Below are 26,140 nucleotides of genomic sequence, written 5' to 3' on the forward strand. Positions count from 1 at the left end.
ATTAATAATACGTTTGGGAAAATAGATTTTGGAATTTGGATTTACATTTGGATAGATTTAGATAAGTTTTAATATAATTTTATATAACATTTTATCCAAATTCAATATAAATTTGAATTTAAAATCTCTCCAAATTTAGGATCAGAGTAATTAAAATATAAAAATATTTGAGTTGACGTACGACTAATTCTAAGTTACTGTCAAGCTTCTCTTATATTTAAATCTATACATATTATATGCCCCAACTCTAAGTTTCTTATCAACTATATTCACTTATGCCAATTTGATTACCCACCTGCAAAAATAATCAATGCACAATATACAATTTACGACCCGAGACAATAGCATAAAAAAACTTTATGAATCCATAAAAGGAATTATTACTATTTCCCAAATTCATAATATGAGAATGCTCATTCATTTTCTATTCCATATTTGATGGAATAATATAAAATTTGCATAAGCCACTTCTTTATAAATAAACAAATTTCTATACAATTGAATTTATTATATCTTAATTCTACTTCATTATTTTTATTCCTAGGAATGTATCAGAATGAATACCAAGTACCAACGCCCCTGGTGGAGAAGGCAATCTCTGCAATGTTCAAAGAATTGCCTCATACGCCGAGGGGCTGAGGCTTCAAACTCTGAGAGGATACTCGATGAGGGAGTTGGGTTTGCAGTGAAAATTAAGAAGGCTGAGAAAGCACATTCTTCATAAAGGTGAGATCAAAGATGTCTTCTCGTATATATAGCTCGCTGCCTCCAGAGATGATATAAGATTTTTGATAAACACGTTCTTACCTTTTTCATTTGTTTCCATTTGGAGTTGTTTTTCTTAGTTTTTCTTTTTTTCTTGTGTTGTGCTGGTCATCTATCAAACGAAGCATTCCATTGATTTTTTCATTTCTTTTGGGCACAATCGCTGATCTTATCTTCTTAAATACTACAAACAGTAGTGGACAACCATATATAGAACTACTTTAGTATATAATTTTCTACACACTTAGCTAGGAATAGGATGCTGCAGCATCAGTGGAAAGAAGACTAAACATCACCATGTCTCTAGTTTTTCCCTTGAGAAAGAAATACTTCCTCAGGACCCCTTCCCTCATGAACCCAGCCTTCTCCAACACCCTCTGCGAGCCCCGATTATCGACATCGACTAGAGCTTCGAGTCTCTTCAAGTGCGGCCACTCCCGGAATATGGTCGAAGCCACCATTTTCACTGCCCAGGTGGCGATTCCGTTGCCCCAGTACTTGTAGGCCAGAGCATACCCAAGTTCCCCTCTGCACCTATCAGTGGTTTTAGAATTTGAAGTCACTGAAATAGCCCCAATTGCTCTGTGGTTGAGGCAAATGACCCTGAACCATGGGTGAGGAATGGCAGTGCTCTTTATGTAGTTCATGACATCTTCCTTGGAGGTGTAGGTGTCCCAGCGGCAGAAGGAGGCCACCCTTTCATCTGCAGCCCACACCATGAAATCATCAGCGTCGGAAAGGTCGATTGGCCGGAGGGAGATTTCTGAAAATTCACCCACCCCTTCAGCTTTTTCCTCACAGATTGTTCCCTCCATGTATGTTTTGGTAGCTAGCTAGTATGATTGTAAGTTGAGGATATGGTTGAGTGATACTAGCCAAGCATGTTCCTGATCTCTCCTGATAATTATAATGTAGCCAATTAAGAAATGAAAAAGGCTGTACCCAGTGTACAAGGCTCCCACTTTGAGTGGGGTCTGGGAGAAGGAAGTAGGAAAGATCCCAGAAGAAAACATTTGGATTACTCAAATTTCCATTGCTTGAGTGGTGAGGAAAAGACCGGAAGGGCATATATCTATATGTTTAATAGATGAAGGAGGACCATGTCTGCAGCTGTGCTCCTATTGGCCCCCCCCCTCTCTCTCTCTCTCTCTCTCTCTCTCATGGAGAAAAATGCACGGGTATGGGGCCATGGTTATAGGAAGAGAGTGGAATTGTCAATTTGGGCTGACCCTTCTGGGCCTGGGAAAATAGGACAGGTGGGGTGTGGCCCATTAGCATATTATATTTTATTATTCTAAGATTTTTAAAAATTAAATGGTTAACTTGACGGAGGCACTTGTCTAACTCTACTCCTCAAAACGATTTAGTGGTGGAGTCATGGATCATCTTGCTGAGCATTGTCCATTTTTCTAGCTCACAAAGTTAGTTATATATATATATATTGTAAAAATCTACTTTATGTCTATTTATTATAGTCATGATTATCTCTATAACAAGAATGTGCAGTCTGAAAATTGGATTTAGATGGCTGACTCAAACTAAATCAAACAGTAAAATATAAGTGAGATTTTTCCTATTAAGTTCAGATTCAGAATCAGGTGTACATTCAAGAGAAATTTACTATTCTGTAAAACCACTCTATAAATAGTATGAATGCACTGTATAAACTGTAATCTGTAAGCTAGCTACAGTACTGAACATATGTAATTATGTGATCTTTGAGTCATAAGGGATCTTAAAAACATACTATTATACCATTTATATAATTTGGTACATATCAAAACACTTACTGAGATTGGGACATTACGTATCGTCGTCCCCTAATTCAGTAAGCCTTCAGGCTAAAATCTTGAGAATTGAGATGTTACGTATCACCGTTTCCTTTTACCTTGATTCCACCAAATTTAATTTAAAAAAAATCCTTGTATTTATACTTTATGCAATTAAAACAATATTATGAAAATTGTATATATAATTTTTGCAATAAAATGAACATCATAAAAATTTTACCATAATTTAATTGTTTTGTAAAACATACAACATAATTTAACAAACTCATTTTACATGATTTTCGTGTTAAAAATATTTTCTTGAATAGAAAATAATAATGATGTAAATTATCCAAAGGAATTATAACATTTCTTAACAAAAAAATAAACGCAAGTATATTAAAAATAAAACTGATATAATAAAATACACATATAAATAAACTTAAATAAAATTTTAATAAAAATCTAACATAATCAAATTTACTTATCTTTACTTAATCTTATAAAAATGTAACAACAAATTTTACTTTCTAAAATGAGATTTAGAAAGAGTGAAGGAATAAGAATTTTTTTAACTATATTCAAAAAAATTCTTCTTCTTCCACTAATTCATTCAGTCACTTTTTCTTTTCTTTTTTTGAACGTGAGTTTTAGGAACCTTTTATTTATAGGTAATTTCAAATTTTTATTATTATTTTATTAATAAATTATATATTTTTTAAGCGCGAGGAACACGCTCTTGCCGTTTTATTATTATAATATATTATATCATATATATTAAAATCATGCAGCCGAAATCCTTGACCTTTATACATTTACTGTATAAAGTTATCTATGTATATTTATATAAGCATCACTATCTATCTATATATATTTATATAAATGTCACTATCTAATATATTTTATATAATTGTAATTGTAATGAATGAAAGAATGTGAGCGACGCATCCACATTCTCTCTTATTATATATATCATTATTAAACACATTATTTTATTATTTATTAGGAAGAAGAAGCAAATTACTTGTAGGTCTCACATAGTCTTGTCAGCCTTACATAATTCTAATAGGCCCACATAATTTTGTGGATCTCATATGCGCTGGATGTGAGAATGATCACGAGACGACTTAATGTATTATATAATAATTATATATTTGCATGCAGGTAGGAATGTATATAGTAATGCTCAAGATGACCCCTTATATCACGAAATTTATGAAGAGTATGCAAGAATACCTATATTATTATTATTTTATCATATTTTTCTACTATATATGTCGGTCAAAATAATATTTTAAATATATATACTTATATATGTACACCAATTATGTCTACTCTATTTATCTTATGAAATTTCACTTTGATCAGGCTGACCTCTAGGGAGCGACTGAATCGTAATGATCTCTAAGCACTCGCTTAGATAAAGTTTTTCTTAAGCATCAAACATAGAATTAAAGATCCTAACAGATAAACCCATAGGGTGTGATTCAGGTGGTAGTGCGAAATGCAGGAGTGTCTTTCACAAGATCAGGTGTTCAAACCCTCCCGGGTTCGTTTCCGCCCCTGGACTTCTGAATTTACCCTCCATTTGGAGTTGTGGGATCAACTTCAAGGGGCGCATGATTAGTCATGTGGATCATAAAACAGCCACGTAGTAACCCAGTGCGTTATCCCAAGGATCCTAACAAATAAATACAATTGTATTAATACTAACTTAATGACCATCTTTATTATTTTATTATTATTATTATGCTCTACTCGTATATATATTTTTGGGGTTATTACATACTAAGATTGACTTCTGTTGATTAATTGTTAATTTGAGTCCTATTAATTAATTATTAGTTTTTTAGAGATTATTTGTATGGTCATAAGATTTTGAGTTTGAAACTATAGAATAAAAAGTAGAATCAAAATTATTGTAGTACTGGCAATAAATTGAAGAAAACATGATGTACAAAGATAAAAACAGAAGAGGAGGATGAAAAAGACGAAAGAAAAGTGAAGATAATGGTGGCGATATAGTGAATGGTCGCTATATTGTCAATATCATAATCAAACCAGACAAGGATAATCGTGATACTGTTTGATACTTCAATTTCATCACTTTCAAAACGTACTCAAGCCATCCAATTGCAGAGGGGTGTCGAAACATCCACGTCCAACATGAAGATATTGATAAACCCTTTCTTAAATTTGAATAGTCTCTTGATTTTTGGAGTTGATTCTAAGAAAATTTGATTTTATGGCTTTTATTAGAGTGTTCGATTGCAAAAGAGTCTCCAAACGAGCAACGTGAAGATGTCAATAAACCTCTTCTCAAGTGTGAACAATCGTTTCATTTTTAGAATTAATTTTGAGAAATTAAATTGGTTTTATTACTTTCATTAGGGTATTCAATTTTATTCAAAGTGTAATTGGTTTTCCAATCGATCTGGACATGTTAATTTGGTATGTGACAATTTAAATTAAGTTTTGAATTTTTCAACTTTTGTTCTCTAATTTTACTAGTAACAAAATTTCAGTTTTTGATTTTTTGTAATTTTTAATTGAATTGAAATTAAATTAATTTTATGACTTTCATTTAAAGTGTTTAATTTTATTCGCAATATAATTGATTTTTGAATCGATTTGGACAAGTTGAATTTGGACTGTGATAGTTTAAGCTATGTTTCAAGTTTTTCATCTTATGTTCTCTAATTTTCCTAGCAATGGAGTTTCAAGTTGTAATTTTTTTTTTTTCGTAATTTTAAATTTAATATTTTTATTAAATAAAGGTATCTCTGATTTTTTTTTTTTTACTAATAAAATTTTATTTGTGTTTATATTCATTTATCTCCTACATTAAAATTGTCATTCCTTATACGTGCAATCTTATTATAGGCACGTGTTGGAGTGTCAAGCTTCATTGAAGGAAATCCAGGCTGTCTGTTTAGTTGGAGAGATCCAACGGTTGCTGTATTTTTGTTTTTACTTTTGTTTATTATGAGGGGGCATTGATGTAATTTGCCATCTTGTTAATTGTAAATAAGTAAAATGAAAACATGAGGGCCGGGGGTTGAGTTTTTTTTCTACTTCAGAACAGATTGAGAGAGACCACTTCCTTTGAAGAACCGTGAGGAGGCTCCTTCACCCGAGCTTTAGAAGGGGTTCAGCGTAGCCGAGGCTTCTGCCTGCAGAACCGCAAGTGTCTTCACCAGCGCAAGGGAGACCTGCAACCGAGAGGAAGCCATCACCCGCCAAGAGAGATCCTTCAATCGCAGCGCATGGGAGAGGGAGACGGCAGGAGGTGGGTGCGGCGTTGGGTATCTCCAACCTCCAGCAGAGGTTCACGCAAGGGTAAGGCAAGGTAAGCACAGATTTAGTTTTTTGGGAGGGTTTCTTTTAGGGAAACTAGGGAGAATGATAGGAAGAAGTCTAGGGTTCTTTGCAGGTGCGAAGAAGGGCTTTCTTGGGTCGTTCTTAGGTTGATTTCCAGAGGAGATTGGTAAGCCAAGAAAGGGTAAATCTATGTATGTATATTATTTCCACCGGATTTAATATAGTATCTTCGAAGGTGAGTTTCTGCCATGGATATAGGCCAATTTTTTGTCCGAACTACGTAAATGTGTTCTTGTGGATTGTTCTTATGGCATGTTTACATTTTGCTGAATTTATTGTTGATTGGCTGAACATTGGTTTGGTGTATAAAATATTTTTCTTGTTCAGACTTAGCATACACGTACATATTAAAATAAACAGGTTTTCTTTTAGGCTTAATTGTAGTTGATGTTTTGATTAAAATCTGAAAATAGATTTAGCAGTCAGCTGAATTACACACAACAAGTGGTATTAGAGCCTGGCTATGTGATGGAGACCACTAAATTTGAAATAGAAAAATTCACTGGAAAAAATGACTTTGGTTTATGGAGGATTAAGATGCGTGCCATCTTGGTACAGCAGGGGCTTGAGGAGGCTCTTTTTGGAGAAAAGAAGGGAGTTTTCACTTCACAAGAGGGGAAATTAGGTTTACCCTCCGCCAACAAAGTGAAGCTCGAAATCCTCCAAAAGGCACACAGTGCCATTATCTTGTCCTTAAGAGACAAAGTGCTTAGGGAAGTTGCCAATGAGGATACGGCAGCTGGAGTGTGGTCAAAACTAGAAAGTTTGTACATGACAAAATCCCTAACAAATAGACTCCATAAGAAGATTAGACTCTACACCTTTAGAATGACCCTTGGAACATCTATTGATGAACATTTAGATGAATTTAATAAAATTCTTTTGGATCTTGCTAATATTGATATTAGCATAGATGAAGAAGATCAGGAATTTCTTTTATTGAGTTCTCTTGATTCCACATATGAAAATATTAAAGAAACTATGATGTATGGGAGAGAGAGGCTGACTTTAGAAGATGTCCAAGCCGTTTTGCACTATAGGGAATTGCACACTAAGTTTGAGTCTAAATCAGGGCTAGGGGAAGGGTTAAATGTGAGAGGTAGGTCTGAAAAGAGGGACAAGAAAGGAAAAGGCAAGAGGTCTATGAGCAAAGAACTAAAGTGTTTAATTTGCATGTCACAAGAAATACGTTTTAAGAGGCACTATCCTGAGAGCAAAAAGGTTGCAAATGTCACTACCTTTGAATCAAAGGGTAAGGCAGCTGTAGTTTTAAATGGGTATGATAGTGCGGAAGTGTTGAACATATTTGATAGAGATTCGGGAAAAGAATGGATATTAGATTCAGGATGTTCCTTCCACATGTGTCCATTGAGTCCTTTACATGCTTAGAAGGAGGTCATGTTATCCTAGGAAACAATAAGTCATGTAAAATACAGGGTATTGGGACTGTGAGACTTCTAATGCATGATGGGATTGAAAAAGTGCTAAGAGATGTGAGGTACATACCTGAGCTGAAGAGAAACTTGATTTCTCTTGGTAGCTTAGATAAGACAGGGTACACATTTAAGTCTAAAGGAGGTAGCCTAAGAGTATGTAGAGGTTCACTGGTAGTGATGAAAGGGGTGCTAAAGAATGGGTTGTACACCTTGGTAGGAAAGACAGTGATTGGTGGGGCTTCACCTATTAATCACAGGGTAGAAAATCAGGTTTCCTTATAGCATAAGATTCTAGGACATGTTAGCCAACAGGGCCAAAAGGAGCTAGAGAAACAGGGGCTCCTTGGAGATAGGAAACTTGAGGAATTGTCATTCTGTGAGGAGTGTGTCTTGGGTAAGTCTACTAGGGTTAGTTTTAAGAAGTCCACTCACACCACAAAACAGACTCTTGATTACATACATTCAGACTTGTGGGGGCCTGCTACATTTAGTTCTCATGGTGGTTCTAGGTATTTTCTGTCAATTATAGATAACTTTTCTAGGAAAGTATGAGTTTATATTCTAAAACATAAAAGTGATACTTTTGAAAAGTTTAAAGAATGAAAAACCTTAGTTGAAAATCAAGTTGGCAGAAAAGTTAAAACATTGGATTAGAATACTTGTCAAATGAATTTTCTGAATTTTGTAAAGCTGAGGGCATTGTTAGACATAGGACTGTTAGGGATACTCCCCAACGGAATGGACTAGCTGAAAGGATGAATAGGACTATTCTGGAAAGGGTAAGATGCATGTTAGCCACTTCAGGTCTGCCCAAAACCTTTTGGGCAGAGGCGGTGACCACTGCTGCGTACCTTATTAATAGGTGTCCTTCCAAAGATTTAAATTTTAAAACCCCTCAAGAACTCTGGTCGAGTAAGCCTACTGATTATCAAGGTTTAAAAGTTTTTGGGTGCGTAGCCTATGCCCACATTAGAACTGATAAATTAGAGCCTAGGGCTATGAAATGCATTTTTGTGGGATACCCAGAGGAGGTTAAAGGTTATAAGCTTTGGGTTATAGAACTTGGAAAATAAAAAAGTATTATTAGCATGGATGTAGTTTTTAATGAAACTAAAATGGGGGGAAAACCAGAAAATTCAAATGAAAGTATTAGGCACTCTGATACTAGTGACTTGCAACTTGAGGTGGAGCAACCCTCCACTTCTCATAGCCATTTAGAAAATGATGTTGTAGATTTTGAGGAGCAAAAATCAGAAACAGAAACCTTTGAATTGAGTAAAACCTACCTTCTAGTATGGGGAAGTTGATATAACAGTTTTTGCTCTTTCTGTTGCTGAAATAGAAATTGAGGTGGAGCTTAAGACTTTTAGAGAGGCCATGAATAGTAAAGAGGATGAAAAATGGATTCTTACAATGCAAAAAGAAATGGAGTCTCTAAACAAGAATAAAACATGGGTGATAGTACCTAAATCAGAAAACAGAAACTCATAGGATCCAAGTGGATCTTTAATAGGAAAGAAGAAATCCCTGGGGTTGAACCACCTAAGTATAAAGTTAGGTTAGTGGCTAAGGGATTTATACAAAGGGAAGGGGTAGACTATAATGAAATATTTTCCCCTGTTGTGAGGTATAGTTCTATTAGAATTCTATTATCCTTTGTTACTGTACATGACTTGCATTCGGAACAACTTAATGTTAAAACTGCTTTCTTGCATGGTACTTTAGAAGAAACAGTTTATATGCAACCTCCCGAGGGCTTTAATACGGAAATGAATAAAAATCATGTATGTTTATTAAAGAAATCTTTATATGGGCTGAAACAATCACCTAGACAATGGTATAAACGTTTTGATTCTTACATGATTCAAAATGATTTCTATAGAAGCAATTATGATGGCTGTGCTTACTATAAATCATATGATAAATGTCATATATATTTGCTATTATATGTTGATGGCATGTTGGTTGCTTATGGAGACATGGATATGTTACATCAAGTTAAGTGCATGCTTAAATCTGAATTTGAAATGAAAGACTCAGGACCTGTTAAAAGAATACTTGGTATGGAAATAAATAGAGAAAGGAATAAAAAGTTTCTCTACTTGTCTCAAAAGTCTTATATTTCAAATGTATTAAAAATATTTGAAATGAGTCATGTTAAATCTACTTCTATTCATGTTGCACAGCATGTTAAATTGTCTAGAAAAAAGTGTCCTGAAACTGAAAATGAGTCACTGTTTATGAATAGAATACCTTATGCTAGTATGGTTGGTAGTATAATGTATGTTATGGTATGTTCTAGACCTGATCTATCTTATGTTGTAAGTCAAGTGAGTAGATTTATGAGCAAACCTAGAAAACCACATTGGCATGCTTTGAAACAAATTTTTCAATACTTGTCTGGAACAAAACAAAAAGGATTAATATTTTTGTAAAAGGGATATGTATTGTGAAATAGGGTTAAAAGGATATGTAGATTCTGACTATGCTGGAAATCTAGATACCAGGAAGTCTTTGTCTGGTAAGGTCTTTTCTTTTTTAGGTAGTGCTGTTAGTTGGAAATCACACATGCAGTCAGTGGTAGCCTTGTCTACCACGGAGGTTGAATATATTGTCATGATTGAAGCCTTTAAGGAGGCTATATGGATAAAAGGACTGTGCCTAGAGTTAGGAATGTATAGTGGAACCGTTACAATTTATTGCGACAATCAAAGCACTATTCATTTGGTTAGGAATCATGTTTATCATGATAAGTCCAAATATATAGATGTTAGGCTGCATTTTGTGAGAGTATTATTTCTAGTGGTGAAATAGAAGTCAGGAAAATTCCAACGGAGGATAATCCTTCGAATATGATGACTAAAGCAGTACCTAAATCCAAGTTTAAACATTGTTTGAACTTGGTTAACCTTGGAAGTTTCTAGTGTAACGACCTGAATTTAGAATGGTATTTAAATAATAAAGAGAGCGAAATGGAGACCAAAAATAGAAGGAGGTCGTCGACGACATTGAACTTTGGGAGGAAAAACGAAAAAAGGGGATCTACAGGACTTCATCGACGAATACAGGGGATTCGTTGACGAAGGCTTAAGAGAATTCATCGACGAACACAGGGGGCTCGTCAATGAGAAAATACCGAGAGGGGTCCTGAGGCAGCCTGAATTTCATCAACGAATATAGGGTCTTGTCAATAAAAATTGTGAAGGACTTGTTGACGAAGTACGGGCTCGTCGACGAAATTCCCTGTTCTATAAATATGGGAAAATCCAGATTTTTAAAGCTTCATTAAGAAGCTAACTCACACTCTCTCTCTATCTCCCCTTTGGTCCTCTCCCTTTCTCTCTTCGATTTCGGGCTAGATTTATGTCGGATCGACAATCCGAAGTCACCACGACGCACTTGGCGAGATTCTCTACAAGTCTGCCGGAGTGGTGGAGTCAAATTGGAAATCATCCCAAATCCAGGGTAAGGATTTTTATTCAATATTTGGAGTTGTGATAGTTGAGAAAAGTGTTATACACGTTCAAATATTAAACTTTAATACTGAGAGTTTTCGTTTCCAAGGGTGTTGATTGGGAACGTTGGGAATCATCCTTGAGTTGAGGTAAGGCTTTTTAAACCATATTTGGTCTTGCGATAGTTATAAGAAATGTTGTGCGCATGAAAATACTAAAATTTAATACTGGAAATTTCCATTTTCAGGGTGTTGAGTTGGGAACCTTGCGGGTGCAGGGAAGATTTTATTAGGGGCTTTCCAAGAATCAGGTAAAGGGATAAACTAAGCTAGTTTTGTTTTAAGAAAATGCATGTATATATATGTAGCATCTGATTTCAGGAAAAATAAATATATTTATATATATGATTTATATTTGGAAAAACTGTTTAAATGATGATATGTTGAATACGTGGAAAATTTGTTCAGAGTGGCATGAGTATAAAAATGTTGTGAAATACTGTTTTTTGGGAATGGGGATGATATGGGTTTCTATGATGGAAAACTGGCGTACGGGTCGAGATATTTATATATATATATATATATATATATATGTGATTTGCCGGCGCATGGGTCGTGCTATGTGGATATGTCTGCCGGCGCACGGGCCGTGCTATGTGGATATGTCTGCCGGCGTATGGGCGGTGCTATGTGGATATGTTTGCTGGCGTACGGGCCGTGCTAAGTGGATATGTTTGCTGACGTACGTGCCGCGCTATGTGGATGAGATTTGCCAGTGTACGGGCTGTGTTATGTGATTTGCCGGCATACGGGCCGAGTTATGATAAAACATGAAATATCGGCGTACGGGCCGATGATTTTCATGATATATGTATATGTGAAAAATGATATGAATGTTTTGATAATTAATGATATGAGTTATCCATGTATCACGATTTTAGTATATGTATATGATATCAGAACCTGGTTGGCTTGGTCTAGGCTAGCACTTGCACGGTACCATTGCTATGTGTCCATGGTCTTCGTGATCATGATATTTGTGTTAACGCCGCTATACGGAGTGGTGTGAGATTGGATGGTCGATGTGGTTATTTTTCAAGAAGTGTGTTGTTATCGCCCTTGGTGTACGGACTAGGTCTGGCAGACTCATTGGACCTACAGACTAGACTATTGACTTGGCAGTGGTCGACCAACCATTGTTAGGTCTCGCCTTCGGGCCACACAACCTAGTCATATGGGGGTAATACATGACAACAACCAGCTAACCTACCAAGATTGTTTTATGTTATTATTATTACGATACGAGATGAAATATGCTTATGAAAATGCAGTATGTTCTGCCATGTTTTAATATATATATATATATATATATATTTCCCAGACTTTGATAAACAGTATTGAATATGTTATGTATGGTATATGTAGAGCACAAAATACTTATGTTGCCACACACTAGTATTAGTTTATTTTTCCCTTACTGAGAGCTGTCTCACCCCTAAATCTTATTAACTTTTCAGGAGCCCCGGATAGGAGAGCAGGAAAAGCCCCGCAGAATTAGTGTTGTTTATCTACCCTCTACGAAGGGTAAGTTTTTGGTAGGGATAGTTAGGTTTTGTGGGATTTGTCTCTAGATTTCATTTTTGGGATCTATATATATGGAAGTACAGTGATTATAGTAACTCTGGTACATTGTGATGTATGATATGATGACATGTAAATGATTGTACATTTTTTGTTGCGTAGGCTTCTACTGCATGTTTTATGTATCCTTGGTAGCCACGGGTCTAGGTGGATTGTGACCTACTGAACTGGAATGTGAGATGTGTGGTATTGATTTTATGATGATATTATTATAAATATATATATATATATGGGGAAAAATGAGCAGGTCGTGACAGCTTGGTATCAGAGCGTAGGTTGTTAGGTTCTGTAGACTTTAGAGTGTAGCAGAGACAATACCAGAGTTTAGGAAATGATTTGAGGTTTTGTTCTATAGTCTGGAAGCAGGACTTCCGTAGTAGTTTCTGTGTTTTTCCTAGGGTGACGATTTCAAGAAAACCATAGTAAGCTATTGTCGGGTTGTGTTCCTAGAATGTAGGACTAGGGATTAGAAATGAGTTGGAAATGTTGAGATAAGTGGTGAGGATAGGTGGGTCAAATATAAGGATAGGATTTCTGAGTTGTGTCTATTGTTTTCATGACGGATCCGGAAGGAAATAGTGCCCATGCCAGTGGCAGTGATGGAGTAGGACCATCAGGTGCAGCTGGGACCGACTCTGACGCGGTATTGCGTAACATGGCTCAGCAGGTTATGGCTGAGATCGCTAGGAGTTCGAGGGAGCAGAGTGGTCCATCTGCAGGCCATGGGTGTACCATAGAGAAGTTCACAAAGATGAATCCTCTAGCATTCTCAAGCGGAGTTGATCCTGTAGCCGCTGGGAACTAGATGTAGGAGACCGAGAAAATCTTGATCGTACTACAGTGCACTGAGGATCAGAAGGTCTTCTTTGCCACCTATTGACTGACAGGAGAGGCTGAGAGGCGGTAGACTGCGGTGAGACTATTGGAGCAGCAGAGGATGACTCTGATATCCATGATATGGGACCAGTTTAAAGACTTATTATTTGATAGATACTTTCCAGCTACTGTCGGGGAAGTTAAGGTAGAAGAGTTCCTGAGTCTGAAGCAGGGACAGCTATTAGTCCAGCAGTATGCAGCACATTTTATCGAGCTCTCTTGTTTCGCCCTATACATTGTTCCTAATGAGGTGAAGAAGGCGAGGCAGTTTGAGAGAGGCATATGGCGGAATATATTCAAGCAGGTAGTGGTGCTGTGGATCCAGGACTTTGCTGAGTTAGTTGATAGGGCGGCCTTGGCAGAGATTGGTGAACGTCTTGATGCAGAGGTGTAGGGCTAAAGGAAGAGATCTGCATCTACCAGCTACCAGTAGGGTCATAGACCGGGCCAGTGGAGGAGAGGTAATCATGGTAGAGGACGGAGACAGGAGACGGGAGGACGTGAGGTACAGGCAGGGCAGGGTCCTCCAGTCTGTCAAATTTGTGGTAGGAGGCCTTAGGGGAAGTGTCGAGCTGGTGGTATGGTGTGCTATCGTTATAGTAGATCGAGGCACATGGTGCGAGACTGTCTTATCCCACCAGATGCAATTTCGGTGTGCTATCGCTGCGGTAAACCGAGGCATATGGTACGAGACTAACGTACCCCACCGGATGCAGTTCCAGCTCCTAGACCATACCGGGAAGGTTATCAAGCACCACGTGGGGGCCAGCAGAGGAATACGGCTCCAGCCAGAGTGTTTACTCTAACGCCAGGTGAGGCTGAGATGTTAGGTGATGTGGTGACAAATATGGTGGTTATGCTTTCTTTTAAAGTTATAGCATTATTTGATTCAGGAGCTACACACTCGTTCGTGTCTGCAGGGTGTGTTAAATTATGTGGGGCTGAAACACAATCATTGGATGTTGAACTATTGGTATCTACACTGACTAGGTCGGTAGTGAGATGTAATAGGGTGCTTCGAGATTGCTTAGTTGATATTCAAGGGAAGACTTTGTCTGTTGATCTGATAGTATTAGACATGCACGGGTTCAATGTTATATTTGGCATGGATTGGCTAACAGCTAATTTTGCCAGCATAGATTGTCGTGCACGAGAAGTGATATTCAGATCCCTGGGGGAAGTAGAATTCAAATTCGTAGGGTCACGAGTGCAATCCCCGCCTAAGTTAGTTTCAGCTATTTAGGCCAGGAGATTACTGCTGAGTTGTTGTCGGGGGTTTGTGGCTGTTGTGAAGAAGATGTTAGAGAATTAATTGAAGCTTGCTAGCACGCCTGTACTAAAGGAGTTTGCAGATGTTTTTCTGAACGAGTTACTAGGCTTGTCACTCGACCGTGAGGTAGATTTCTCTATTGATTTACCTTCTGGTACGACGCCAATTTCTAAAGTACCTTATCGGATAGCATCAGTAGAATTGGCAGAATTGAAGAATCAGTTGCAAGATCTACTTGATAAGGGCTTCATACGACCTAGTGTGTCTCCGTGGGGAGCTCCAGTTTTATTTGTGAAGAAGAAAGACGGGACTATGAGGATGTGTATAGACTACAGGGAAATTAATAAAGTAACAATCAAGAACAAGTATCCTCTACCCCATATTGACGATTTTCTTGACCAGCTCCAAGGTACACGGGTGTATTCGAAGATTGACCTTAGATCCAGCTACCATTAGGTGAAGGTGAAAGCAGAAGACGTCTCGAAGATGGCCTTCAGGACCAGGTACGGGAATTACGAGTTTCTTGTTATGTTGTTTGGTCTGACGAATGCTCCTGCAGTATTTATGGACTTGATGAATAGAGTCTTTCACCGATACCTAGACCAGTTTATTGTTGTGTTTATTGATAATGTACTGGTCTATTCGAGGAGCTATGAGGAGCATGAGACGCACCTGAGGCAGGTTTTGTAGACACTTCGGGAAAAGAAGTTGTACGCCAAGTTCAGTAAATGTGAATTTTGGCTTGAGGAGGTCGTGTTCTTGGGGCATGTTATATCCGGAGATGGTATTTCTGTGGATCCTAGCAAGATTGAGGCTGTAGTGAATTGGGCTAGACCGAGGAATGTCCAGGAGATCAAGAGTTTCTTAGGGCTAGCTAGGTATTATCGCCGATTTGTAGAGGGATTCTTAGCTTTGTTAGGACTTTTAACATGACTAACGAGGAAGAATATCAGATTCAAGTGGAACGACAGCTGTGAGCAGTGTTTTCAGGAGCTGAAGCAGAGATTAGTCACAGCGCCTGTATTGATCATTCCATCTGGGGGTGAAGGTTACACTATTTACAGTGACGCGTCCTTGAAGGGACTTGGCTGTGTATTGATGTAGCATGGCAGGGTAGTGGCGTATGCATCCAGGAAGTTGAAAGAATATGAGAAGAACTACCCTACACATAATCTTGAATTGGCTGTAGTCGTACATGCACTGAAAATTTGGAAGCATTACCTGCACGGCGAGCGGTGTGAGATTTTTTCTGACCACAAAAGTTGAAAGTATTTATTTACGCAAAAGGAACTGAATATGAGGCAGAGAAGATGGTTGGAGCTGATTAAGGATTTTGATTGCACCATCAGTTATCACTCAGGGAAAGCAAACATGGTAGCTGATGCGTTGAGCAGGAAATCTAGGGAACCAGTGTTGGCAGCTATGGGGATCCAGCATCCAATCATGATGGATCTGGAAAGACTCGGCATAGAGTTAGTAGAGAGTAATCTTTCGATGTGTATTGCAAGCCTAGTAGTACAGCCTACTCTGCAGGAAAGAATTAAAGCTGCCCAAAAGGAAGACCCATAATTAGTAGAGGTGATAAATAGAGTACAGATGGGTCAGGGGGAGGATTTCAGTATTGCAGATGACGGAACTTTGCGGTTCTGTTCCAGATTATGCGTTCCTACTAATACTGAGATCAGGAAGACTATTTTAGAGGAAGCTCACAGATCTTTGTATACAGTTCATCCCAGTAGTACGAAGATGTACAAAGATCTGCGAGAGTCGTACTGGTGGAGTGGTATGAAGAGAGAGATCACCAAGCATGTAGCCCAGTGTTTGATGTGCCAGCATGTAAAGGCTGAGCACTAGAGGCCGGTAGGGCAGTTGCAGCCGTTGTTTATCCCAGAGTGGAAGTAGGATCATATATCGATGGACTTCATGTCAGGACTGCCGACGACACTACATGACCAAAATGCCATCTGGGTGATTATTGACCATTTGACTAAGACCACCGACTTTATACCTATCAAGATCAGCTACTCCCTCAACCATTTAGCGAAGATTTACATTCGGGATATAGTACATTCTCATAGGGTGCTAGTAGCAATTGTGTCAGATAGAGACCCGCGATTTACATCACGATTTTGGAGGAGTTTGCAGGAGGCTCTGGGGTCTCAGTTATCGTTTAGTACGACATTCCATCCTCAGTCAGACGGGTAGACTGAGAGGACGATATAGATATTAGAGGACATGCTCCGAGCGTGTATATTTGACTTTGGGGGTAGTTGGACTTAGTTCATGCCACTGGTAGAGTTTGCATATAATAACAGTTATCAGGCAGCATTGGCATGGCACCATTTGAGGCTCTATAAGGTAGGAGATGTCGTTCTCCTTTATTTTGGGATGAAGTGGGTGAGGGGCGAGTAGTGGGGCCAGAGCTTTTGCAGCAAGCGCGGGATAAGGTTCGGCTTATCAGAGACAGGATCAGTGCAACTCAGAGCCGACAGAAAAGTTATGCTGACCATCGCCGCAGGAATTTAGAGTTTGACATGGGTGATCACATGTTTCTAAAGATAGCTCCGATGAAAGGGGTTATGCGATTTGGGAAGAAGGGTAAACTTAGTCCTAGGTTTATCGGTCCATTTGAGATTCTAGATAAAGTGGGGCCAGTAGCCTACAGACTAGCTTTACCACCTATGTTATCCAGGATCCATGACGTATTCCATGTTGCTATGTTAAGGAAGTACGTCTCAGATCCTTCTTATATCATCAGTTACGATGAGTTAGAGCTTAGTGATTCACTGGAATATGAGGAGGTACCAGTACAGATTCTGGATAGGAAAGTACAGGAGCTACGTAATAAGAAAATTCCTCATGTAAAAGTTTTGTGGAGGAATCATGCAGTAGAAGAGGCTTCTTGGGAACCCGAGGAGCAGATGAAGCAGAGATATCTGCATTTATTTCAAGAGGTCTGAGTGGATAAAAGTAAGTGGTTAAGTGGTTTCTTTTGCAGGTACATGTAATGGTTAATTTGAGTAGCATTTTAGTTTTGGGAGACGTTTTCTTTTGTATATGTAATCTCCCAAGACTCGGAATGTAACCACGATATTCCTTCGCCATAAGTGAGGGTAAGTAATAAAATAAGTAGACCATTTTTCCTTATTAAGGGATGACGAGTTATGTGAATGGCAAATTTCGAGGACGAAATTTTTATGAAGTGGGGAGGATGTAATGACCCGAATTTAGAATGGTATTTAAATAATAAAGAGAGGGAAATGGAGACCGGAAACAGAAGGAGTTTGTCGACGACATTGAACTTTGGGAGGAAAAACGAAAAAAGGGGATCTGCAGGACTTCATCGATGAATACAGGGGATTCTTCGATGAAGGCTTAAGAGAATTCGTTGACAAACACAGGGGGCTCATCGATGAGAAAATACCGAGAGGGGTCCTGAGGTAGCCTGAATTTCGTCGACGAATACAGGGTCTCATCAACGAAAATTGTGAAGGACTCGTCGACGAAGTACAAGCTCATCGACGAAATTCCCTGTTCTATAAATATGGAAAAATCCAGATTTTTAAAGCTTCATTAAGAAGCTAACTCACACTCTCTCTCTCCCCTTCGGTCCTCTCCCTTTTTTCGTCGATTTCAGGCTAGATTTACATCGGATCGATAATCCGAAGTCACCACGACGCTCCTAGCAAGATTCTCTACAAGTCTGCCGGAGTGGATCGTTGGTGGAGTCAAGTTGGAAATCATCCAAAATCCAGGGTAAGACTTTTTACTCAATATTTGGAGTTGTGACAGTTGAGAAAAGTGTTATACATGTTGAAATATTAAACTTTAATACTCGGAATTTTCGTTTCCAAGGGTGTTGATTGGGAACGTTGGGAATCATCCTTGAGTTGAGGTAAGGCATTTTAAGCCATATTTGATCTTGTGCTAGTTATAAGAAATGTTGTGTGCATGAAAATACTGAAGTTTAATACTGAGAATTTCCATTTTTAAGGTGTTGAGTTGGAAACCCTGCGGGTGTAGGGAAGATTTTATTAGGGGCTTTTCAGGAATCAGGTAAGGGAATAAACTAAGTTAGTTTTGTTTTGAGAAAATGCATGTATATATATGTAGCATTTGGCTTCAGGAAAAATAAATATATTTATATATATGATTTATATTTGGAAAATACTGTTTAAATGATGATATGTCGAATACGTGGAAAATTTGTTCTGTGTGGCATGAGTATAAAAATGTTGTGAAATACTGTTTTCTGGGAATGGGGATGATATGGGTTTCTATAATGGAAAACCGGCGTATGGGCCGAGATATTTGTATATATATATATATATATATATATATATGTGATTTGCCGGCGTACGGGCCATGCCATGTGGATATGTTTGCCGGCGTACGGGCCGTGTTATGTGGATATGTTTGCCGGCGTACGGGCCGTGCTATGTGGATATATTTGCCGGTGTACGGGCCGCGCTATGTGGATAAGATTTGCCGGCGTACGGGCCGAGTTATGATAAAATGTGAAATACAGGCATACGGGCCGATGATTTTCATGATATATGTATATGTGAAAAATGATATGAATGTTTTGATAATTAATGATATGAGTTATCCATGTATCACGATTTTAGTATATGTACATGATATCAGAACCTGGTTGGCTTGGTCTAGGCTAGCACTTGCACGGTGTTGTTGCTATGTGTCCATGGTCTTCGTGATCATGATATTTGTGTTAACGCCGCTATACGGAGTGGTGTGAGATTAGATGGTCGATGTTGTTATTTTTCAAGAAGTGTGCTGTTATCGCCCCTGGTGTACGGACCAGGTTTGGCAAACCCATCAGACCTACAGACTAGACTATTGACTTGGCAGTGGTCGGCCAACCATTGTCAGGTCCCACCTTCGGGCCACACAACCTTGTCATGTGGGAGTAATACATTACAACAACCAGCTAACCTACCAGGATTGTTTTATGTTATTATTATTACGATACGAGATGAAATATGCTTATGAAAATGCAGTATATTCTGCTATGTTTTAATATATAAACAGTATTGAATATGTTATGTATGGTATATGTAGAGCACAAAATACTCATGTTGCCACACACTAGTATTAGTTTATTTTTCCCTTACTGAGAGGTGTCTCACCCCTAAATCTTATTAACTTTTCAGGAGCCCCGGATAGGAGAGCGGGAAAAGCCCCGCAGAATTAGTGTTGTTTATCTACCCTCTGCGAAGGGTAAGTTTTTGATTGGGATAGTTAGGTTTTGTGGGATTTGTCCCTAGATTTCATTTTTGGGATGTATATATGGAAGTACAGTGATTGTAGTAACTCTGGTACATTGTGATGTATGATATAATGGCATGTAAATGATTGTACATTTTCTGTTGCGTAGGCTTCTGCTGCATGTTTTGATGTATCTCTGGTACCCACGGGACCAGGTGGATTGTGACCTGCTAAACTGGAATGTGAGATGTGTGGTATTGATTTTATGATGATATTATTATAAATATATATGGAAAAATGAGCAGGTCGTGACATCTAGTGTTTGTTTTGCTGGAACCGCCAAAGGAGATGCTAAGGAGGTGCAAGGGTCACAAGCTTGCCAAGGTGGAGAATTGTTGGAGTGTCAAGCTTCATCGAAGGAAATCCAAGCCGTCCGTTTAGTTGGAGAGATCCAATGGCTGCTGCATTTTTGCTTTTACTTTTGTTTATTATGAGGGGGCATTGATGTAATTTGCCATCTTGTTAATTGTAAATAAGTAAAATGAAAACAAGAGGGCTGGGGGTTGAGTTTTTTTTTTTGCTTCAGAAGAGATTGAGAGAGACCGCTTCCTTTAGAGAACCGTGAGGAGGCTCCTTCACTCGAGCTTCAGAAAGGGTTCAGCACAGCCGAGGCTTCTGCCTGCAGAACCGCGAGTGTCTTCTCCAGCGCGAGGGAGACCTACAACCGAGAGGAAGCCATTACCTGCCGAGAGAGATCCTTTAGCACAGCGCATGGGAGAGGGAGACGACAGGAGGTGGGTGCGGCGTTGGGTATCTCCAACCTCCAGCGAAGGTTCACGCAAGGGTAAGGCAAGGTAAACACAGATTTAGTTTCTTGGGAGGGTTTCTTTTAGGGAAACTAGGGAGAAGAATAGGAAGAAGCCTAGGGTTCTTCGCAGATGCGAAGAAGGGCTTTCTTGGGTCGTTCTTGGGCTAATTTCCAAAGGAGATTGGTAAGCCAAGAAAGGGTAAATCTGTGTATGTATATTATTTCTGCCGGATTTAATATAGTTTCTCCGAAGGTGAGTTTCTGCTGTGGATATAGGTTAATTTTTGGGTCGAACCACGTAAATGTGTTCTTGTGGATTGTTCTTGTGGCATGTTTACATTTTGCTAAATTTATTGTTGATTGGTTAAACATTGGTTTGGTGTATACAATATTTTTCTTGTTCAGGCTTAGCATACACGTACATATTAAAATAAACAGGTTTTCGTTTAAATGTGATTGTAGTTGATGCTTTGATAAAAAACTGAAAATAGAATTAGCAATCAGCTGAATTACACACAACAACACGCATTGCTTTCTTATTTGTAGTTAAACCCTTAATCAGTTAGCCTTTAATTTTCTCCTTTACTCTCCATTAATTAAGCGACAACTATGACATTTGCTTACTTTCACTTATGCGTATTTATTTTGCATTGACTAAAGTAAGTTACTTTTATTTTGTGTCCTATATAAAATGGACTCTCTCATTCATATTTGGATTAATATTTTATTTTACTTAAAAAAAAAACACTTCTATAACACTGAAACTAAAAAAATAATACTAATATTTAATGACATTGAATAGTATCAATGAATTAATCAATAAATTTAAATATTATTAGTGGTTACAAAAAAATATTAATTTAATTATTAATAGATGCTATAAAAATTACATTATTAATTTACTGGAGGATTTAAAAGACTAACTGTTTTATTTATAAAGAGTTTTCAAAATATTAATTATTTTACTTATCGCTTCATAAATTAATTCATTTATTAACAATGATTACAAAAATCATCAATATAATTATCAATAGCAATTAAAATATTAAATTATAAAAATTTTAATTTAATTATTAGTGGTTGTGAAATTATTAATTCATTTATTATAAAGAGAAGTTTGATACATATAATTTAATAAACACTCTTGCCACTAGATCACTTCCTAAACATGATTCATTGATTCTCAAGAAATTAAAAACTCAAATAAAATATCTAATATTATATGAATAGCATTAGTAAATAAAAAATTAAATAATAAAAATATTAATTTAATTATTATTAGATGTTACAAAAATTAAATTATAGATTTATTGGAAGGCTTCAAAATACTAATCATTTTATATATACGAATTTTTTCTATATTATTTTACAAGTTAATTCCTTTATGAACAATTATTACATAAATTCTTAATTATATTATTATTCACGAATCAACTTTTAATAGTAGTTACCAAAATTTAAATTACAAAAAAGTTTAACTCAATTATTTCCAGTTACTAAAATGATTAATTGAATTATTAATCTACAGAATTATATTAAAATATTAGTCAACTCCCACAGGCCTTCAAATGTGGATTCTAAGCTTTTTAAAATTTTAAATCATTTAATTAATTCTTAATTAATTTGCTGACTGTTTGGTTGCTAATTTTCTTAATTGTTATTGGTTAACCCTTTGGCTCAAATATTAATTGATTCTTTATTAGTTCATAAATTTATCAATCAATTTCAAAAATTTAATTTATTAGCAATTACAAAAAATCTTTAATCCAATAACGATTAGTAGTTTAAAAAAATTAAGTTAATTATCATTAGTTGTTATAAAAATTAAATTGCAAATTTATGTTTCAAACTATTAATAATTTTATTTATGAGTCAATTTTACAATATTAATCAACTTAACAAATTATAATTTATTGAAAAGTTTCAAATTCTTGAATCACATTAATAAAAGTTTTTAATAGTTAACTAAGTTAACTAACAAACCTTTCGTACTCAAAATAATATAACAACAAACATGTCAACTCAAAATTTGATCAACATATCACTTGCAAGCTCATATTATGGTTAATTAAGTCTAAAAATTTGTGTACATTTTGATCTAATTATGGTTTATTCAGAAGATAATTTAATTAATTTAATATGATTTACAATCAAAAATTAAATTATAAATTTAACATACATTTTTAAAAATTAAATTATAACTTCATGAGTTGCTTTTAAAATAAATCTATTTTATTTATGGCAGAGGGCGATTTCAAGATTATAATTATGAACAAACTTATAGTTGCACTAGTTAATGAAATAAATATATAAAATAAAGATTGTAAAAACTAATTTATGTTAGCAGTTATAAAAAATTTTAATTCAATTACGATTAGCAATTATAAAAAAAAAAATAGTTATAACTAGTTATTATAAACATTAAATTACAAATTTATCTTGCAAATTCAAAATATGAATAATTTTATATGAGGGTTAGTTTCAAAATATTAATTAACTTAATAAATTACATTTTAATGGAAAGTTTTAAATTTTAAATTCACATTTTGAGTAAGTGTTTTAATAGTCGGTCATGCAACTAATTAGTTTTTCATCAATTAACCTTTCATTCTCGAATTATTATAATAACAAATGCATAAATTCAAAGTTCAATCTACCCATTCGCCTTGCAAGCTCATATTGTGGTAATTAAGTCTTAAACTTTGTATTGATTTTAATCCAATTATGATTTAATTATAAAAAATTTGAATTACTTTATCATTAGTTGATAAAAAAAACTAAACTATAAATTTATCATACAATTTCAAAAATTAAATTATAAATTTACGAGGTTATTTTAAAGTAAACCTATTTTATTTATGGCTGGATGTGGTTTCAAGTTAAGAATTATAAATAAATTTATGCTTCCACTAATTAGTAGAATAAAAGTATAATAAGGATGGTAGAAATCAATTTATATTAGTATTAGTTACAAAATATTTTAATTCAAATACAATTTGTTATTATAAAAAAATAATTTAATTATTATTTTTTTCACAATTAAGTTACAAATTCATGTTACTGTTTCAAAATATTAATAATTTTTCTTCAATTTCAAAATATTAAATTACAATTTATTCAAAGCTTCAAATTTAAAATCACATTTTAAATAAATATTTTAATGGCTGACCACATATTTAATTAGCCTTTCATACTCAAATTTTTATAACAGGAAATGTAACGACCCGAATTTAAAATGAAATTTAAATAATAAGGAAAGGAAAATGGAAACCGAAAACAAAAGGAGGCCGTAGACTTCGTCGACGACATTGCATTTCGGAAGGGAAAAACAAAAAGGGAGTTCAGCAAGATTTCTTCGACGAATACAGGGGTTCGTCGACGAAGGCTTAAGAGATTTCGTCGACGAACACAGGGCTTTGTCGACGAGAAAATGCCGAGAGAGGTTTTTGAGTCGACTGAATTTCGTCGATGAAGGGTGGATTTCGTCGACAAAATTTGTGAATGACTCGTCGACAAATCCAGCGGGCTTATAAATATGAAAAATCCGATTTTAACTTAACAATTAAGAAATTTTCATTCTCTCTCTCTCTCTCTCTCCTCTTCGGTCCTCTCTCCTCCTTTCGTCGATTTCGGGCCAGATTTTTGCCGGATCGACAATCTGAAGTCACCACAACGCTCTTGGAGAAGTTCTCTCCAAATCTACCGGAGCGGATCGTCGGTGAAAGTAAGGAGGAAACCATCTCAAATCCAGGGTAAGACTTTTTACTCAATTTTTGAAGTTTTGACAATTGAGAAAAGCGTTCTACGCATGGAAATATTAAAGTTTAATACGGGGGATTTTTGTTTCCAGGGGTCTTGATTAGAAACGTTGGGAATCATCCCTGAGTTGAGGTAAGGCTTTTAAGTCAAATTTGACTTAATGGTAGATATAAGAAATGTTATACACGTTGAAATACTAGGGTTTAATTCAGCGAGTTTTCAATTTCAGGGGTGTTGAGTTAAGAACCTTGCGGGTGCAAGGAAGAGTTTCTTAGGGGCTGTTCAGGGATCAGGTAAGGGGATAAACTAAGTTAGTTCTGTTTTTGAGAAAATGCTTATATATATACTTAGCATTTGATTTACGGAAAATGTAAATGTTTATATATATGTTTTATATTTGTAAAATACTGTGAAAAGGATCGTATGTTGAATATGTGGAAAATCTGTTGTGTGGCATGAGTAAAAATGTTGTGATATACTGTATTCTGGGAATGTGGATGGTACGGATTTTTATGATGAAAAACCGGCGTACGGGTTGAGATTTTTTTTATGTGTAGCTGGCATACGGGCCATACTATGTGATGTGATTTGCCAACGTATGGGCTGTGCTATGTGTAGCTGGCGTACAGGCCAGGCTATGTGATGTGATTTGCCAGCGTATGGGTTGTGCTATGTGTAGCTGGCGTACGGGTCAGGCTATGTGATTGTGATTTGCCAGCGTACGGGCTGTACTCTGTGTAGCTAGCGTACAGGCCGAGTTATGATAAAATGTGTAATACTGGCGTACGGGCCGATGATTTCATGATACACGTATATATGTAAAATGATATGATTAATGTGAGAATAAATGATATGAGATATTTATGTATCACGGTTTCAGTATATGTATATGATATCAGAATCTAGTTGGCTTGGTTTAGGCTAGCACTTGCACGGTACCGTTGCTATGTGTCCATGGTCTTCGTGATCATGATATCTGTGTTAACGTCGCTGTACGGAGTGGTGTGAGATTGGATGGTCGATGTGGTTATTTTCAAGAAGTGTATTGTTATCGCCCTTGGTGTACGGACTAGTCTAGGTAGACCCATCGGACCTACAGACTAGACTATTGACTTGGTAGTGGTCGGCCAACCATTGTCAGGTCCCACCTTCGGGCCACACAACCCAATCATGTGGGGGTAATACATGACAACAGCCAGCTAACCTATCAGGATGGTTTTTATGTTATTATTATGATATGAGATGAGTTATGTTTATGAAATACAGTATGTTCTGCCATATTGATTTATATATATACCTATGTTTTCCCAGATTTGATGAAACAATACTAAATGTGTTATATATGATATATGTTAAACACGAATTACTCATGTTACCACACACTAGTATTAGTTTATTTCTCTTACTGAGAGGTGTCTCACCCTTAAATTTCATTAACTTTTCAGGAGCCCCAGATAGGAGAGCGGGAAAAGCCCCGCAGAATTAGTGTTGTTTATCTACCCTCTGCGAAGGGTAAGTTTTGGTAGGGACACTTATATTTTGAGGGAATTGTCCCTAGATTTATTTTTGGGTTGTATATACTGAGAGTTAGTAGTTGTAGTACTCTAGTATATGTTATGCACATTATGATGAGAGGTATATGATTCTATACTTTCTGCTGCGTAGGCTTTTACTGTATGTTTTGTTATATCCCTGGTACCCACAGGTCCAGGTGGATGGGGACCTGCTGAACTGGATTGTGGAATATATAGTATT

General features: G+C 36.5%; 1 protein-coding gene across 1 annotated transcript; it reads right to left on the reverse strand.

Moving 5' to 3' along the window:
• Positions 1–878: 878 nt before the first annotated feature.
• On the reverse strand, positions 879–1,923 carry LOC131151004 (uncharacterized). Its single transcript, XM_058102154.1, has one exon. The coding sequence runs from the start codon at positions 1,578–1,580 to the stop codon at positions 1,014–1,016; it is 567 nt and encodes a 188-aa protein (XP_057958137.1). The 5' UTR covers positions 1,581–1,923; the 3' UTR covers positions 879–1,013.
• Between the last annotated feature and the right edge of the window lie 24,217 nt (positions 1,924–26,140).

The sequence above is a fragment of the Malania oleifera genome, chromosome 3 (assembly GCF_029873635.1).
Source record: "Malania oleifera isolate guangnan ecotype guangnan chromosome 3, ASM2987363v1, whole genome shotgun sequence".
NCBI classification, from domain to species: Eukaryota; Viridiplantae; Streptophyta; class Magnoliopsida; order Santalales; family Ximeniaceae; genus Malania; species Malania oleifera.

What these genes read in the sequence shown, in the direction of transcription:
- LOC131151004 (XM_058102154.1), bottom strand. Translation starts at nt 1,580, where the DNA reads ATGGAGGGAACAATCTGTGAGGAAAAAGCTGAAGGGGTGGGTGAATTT.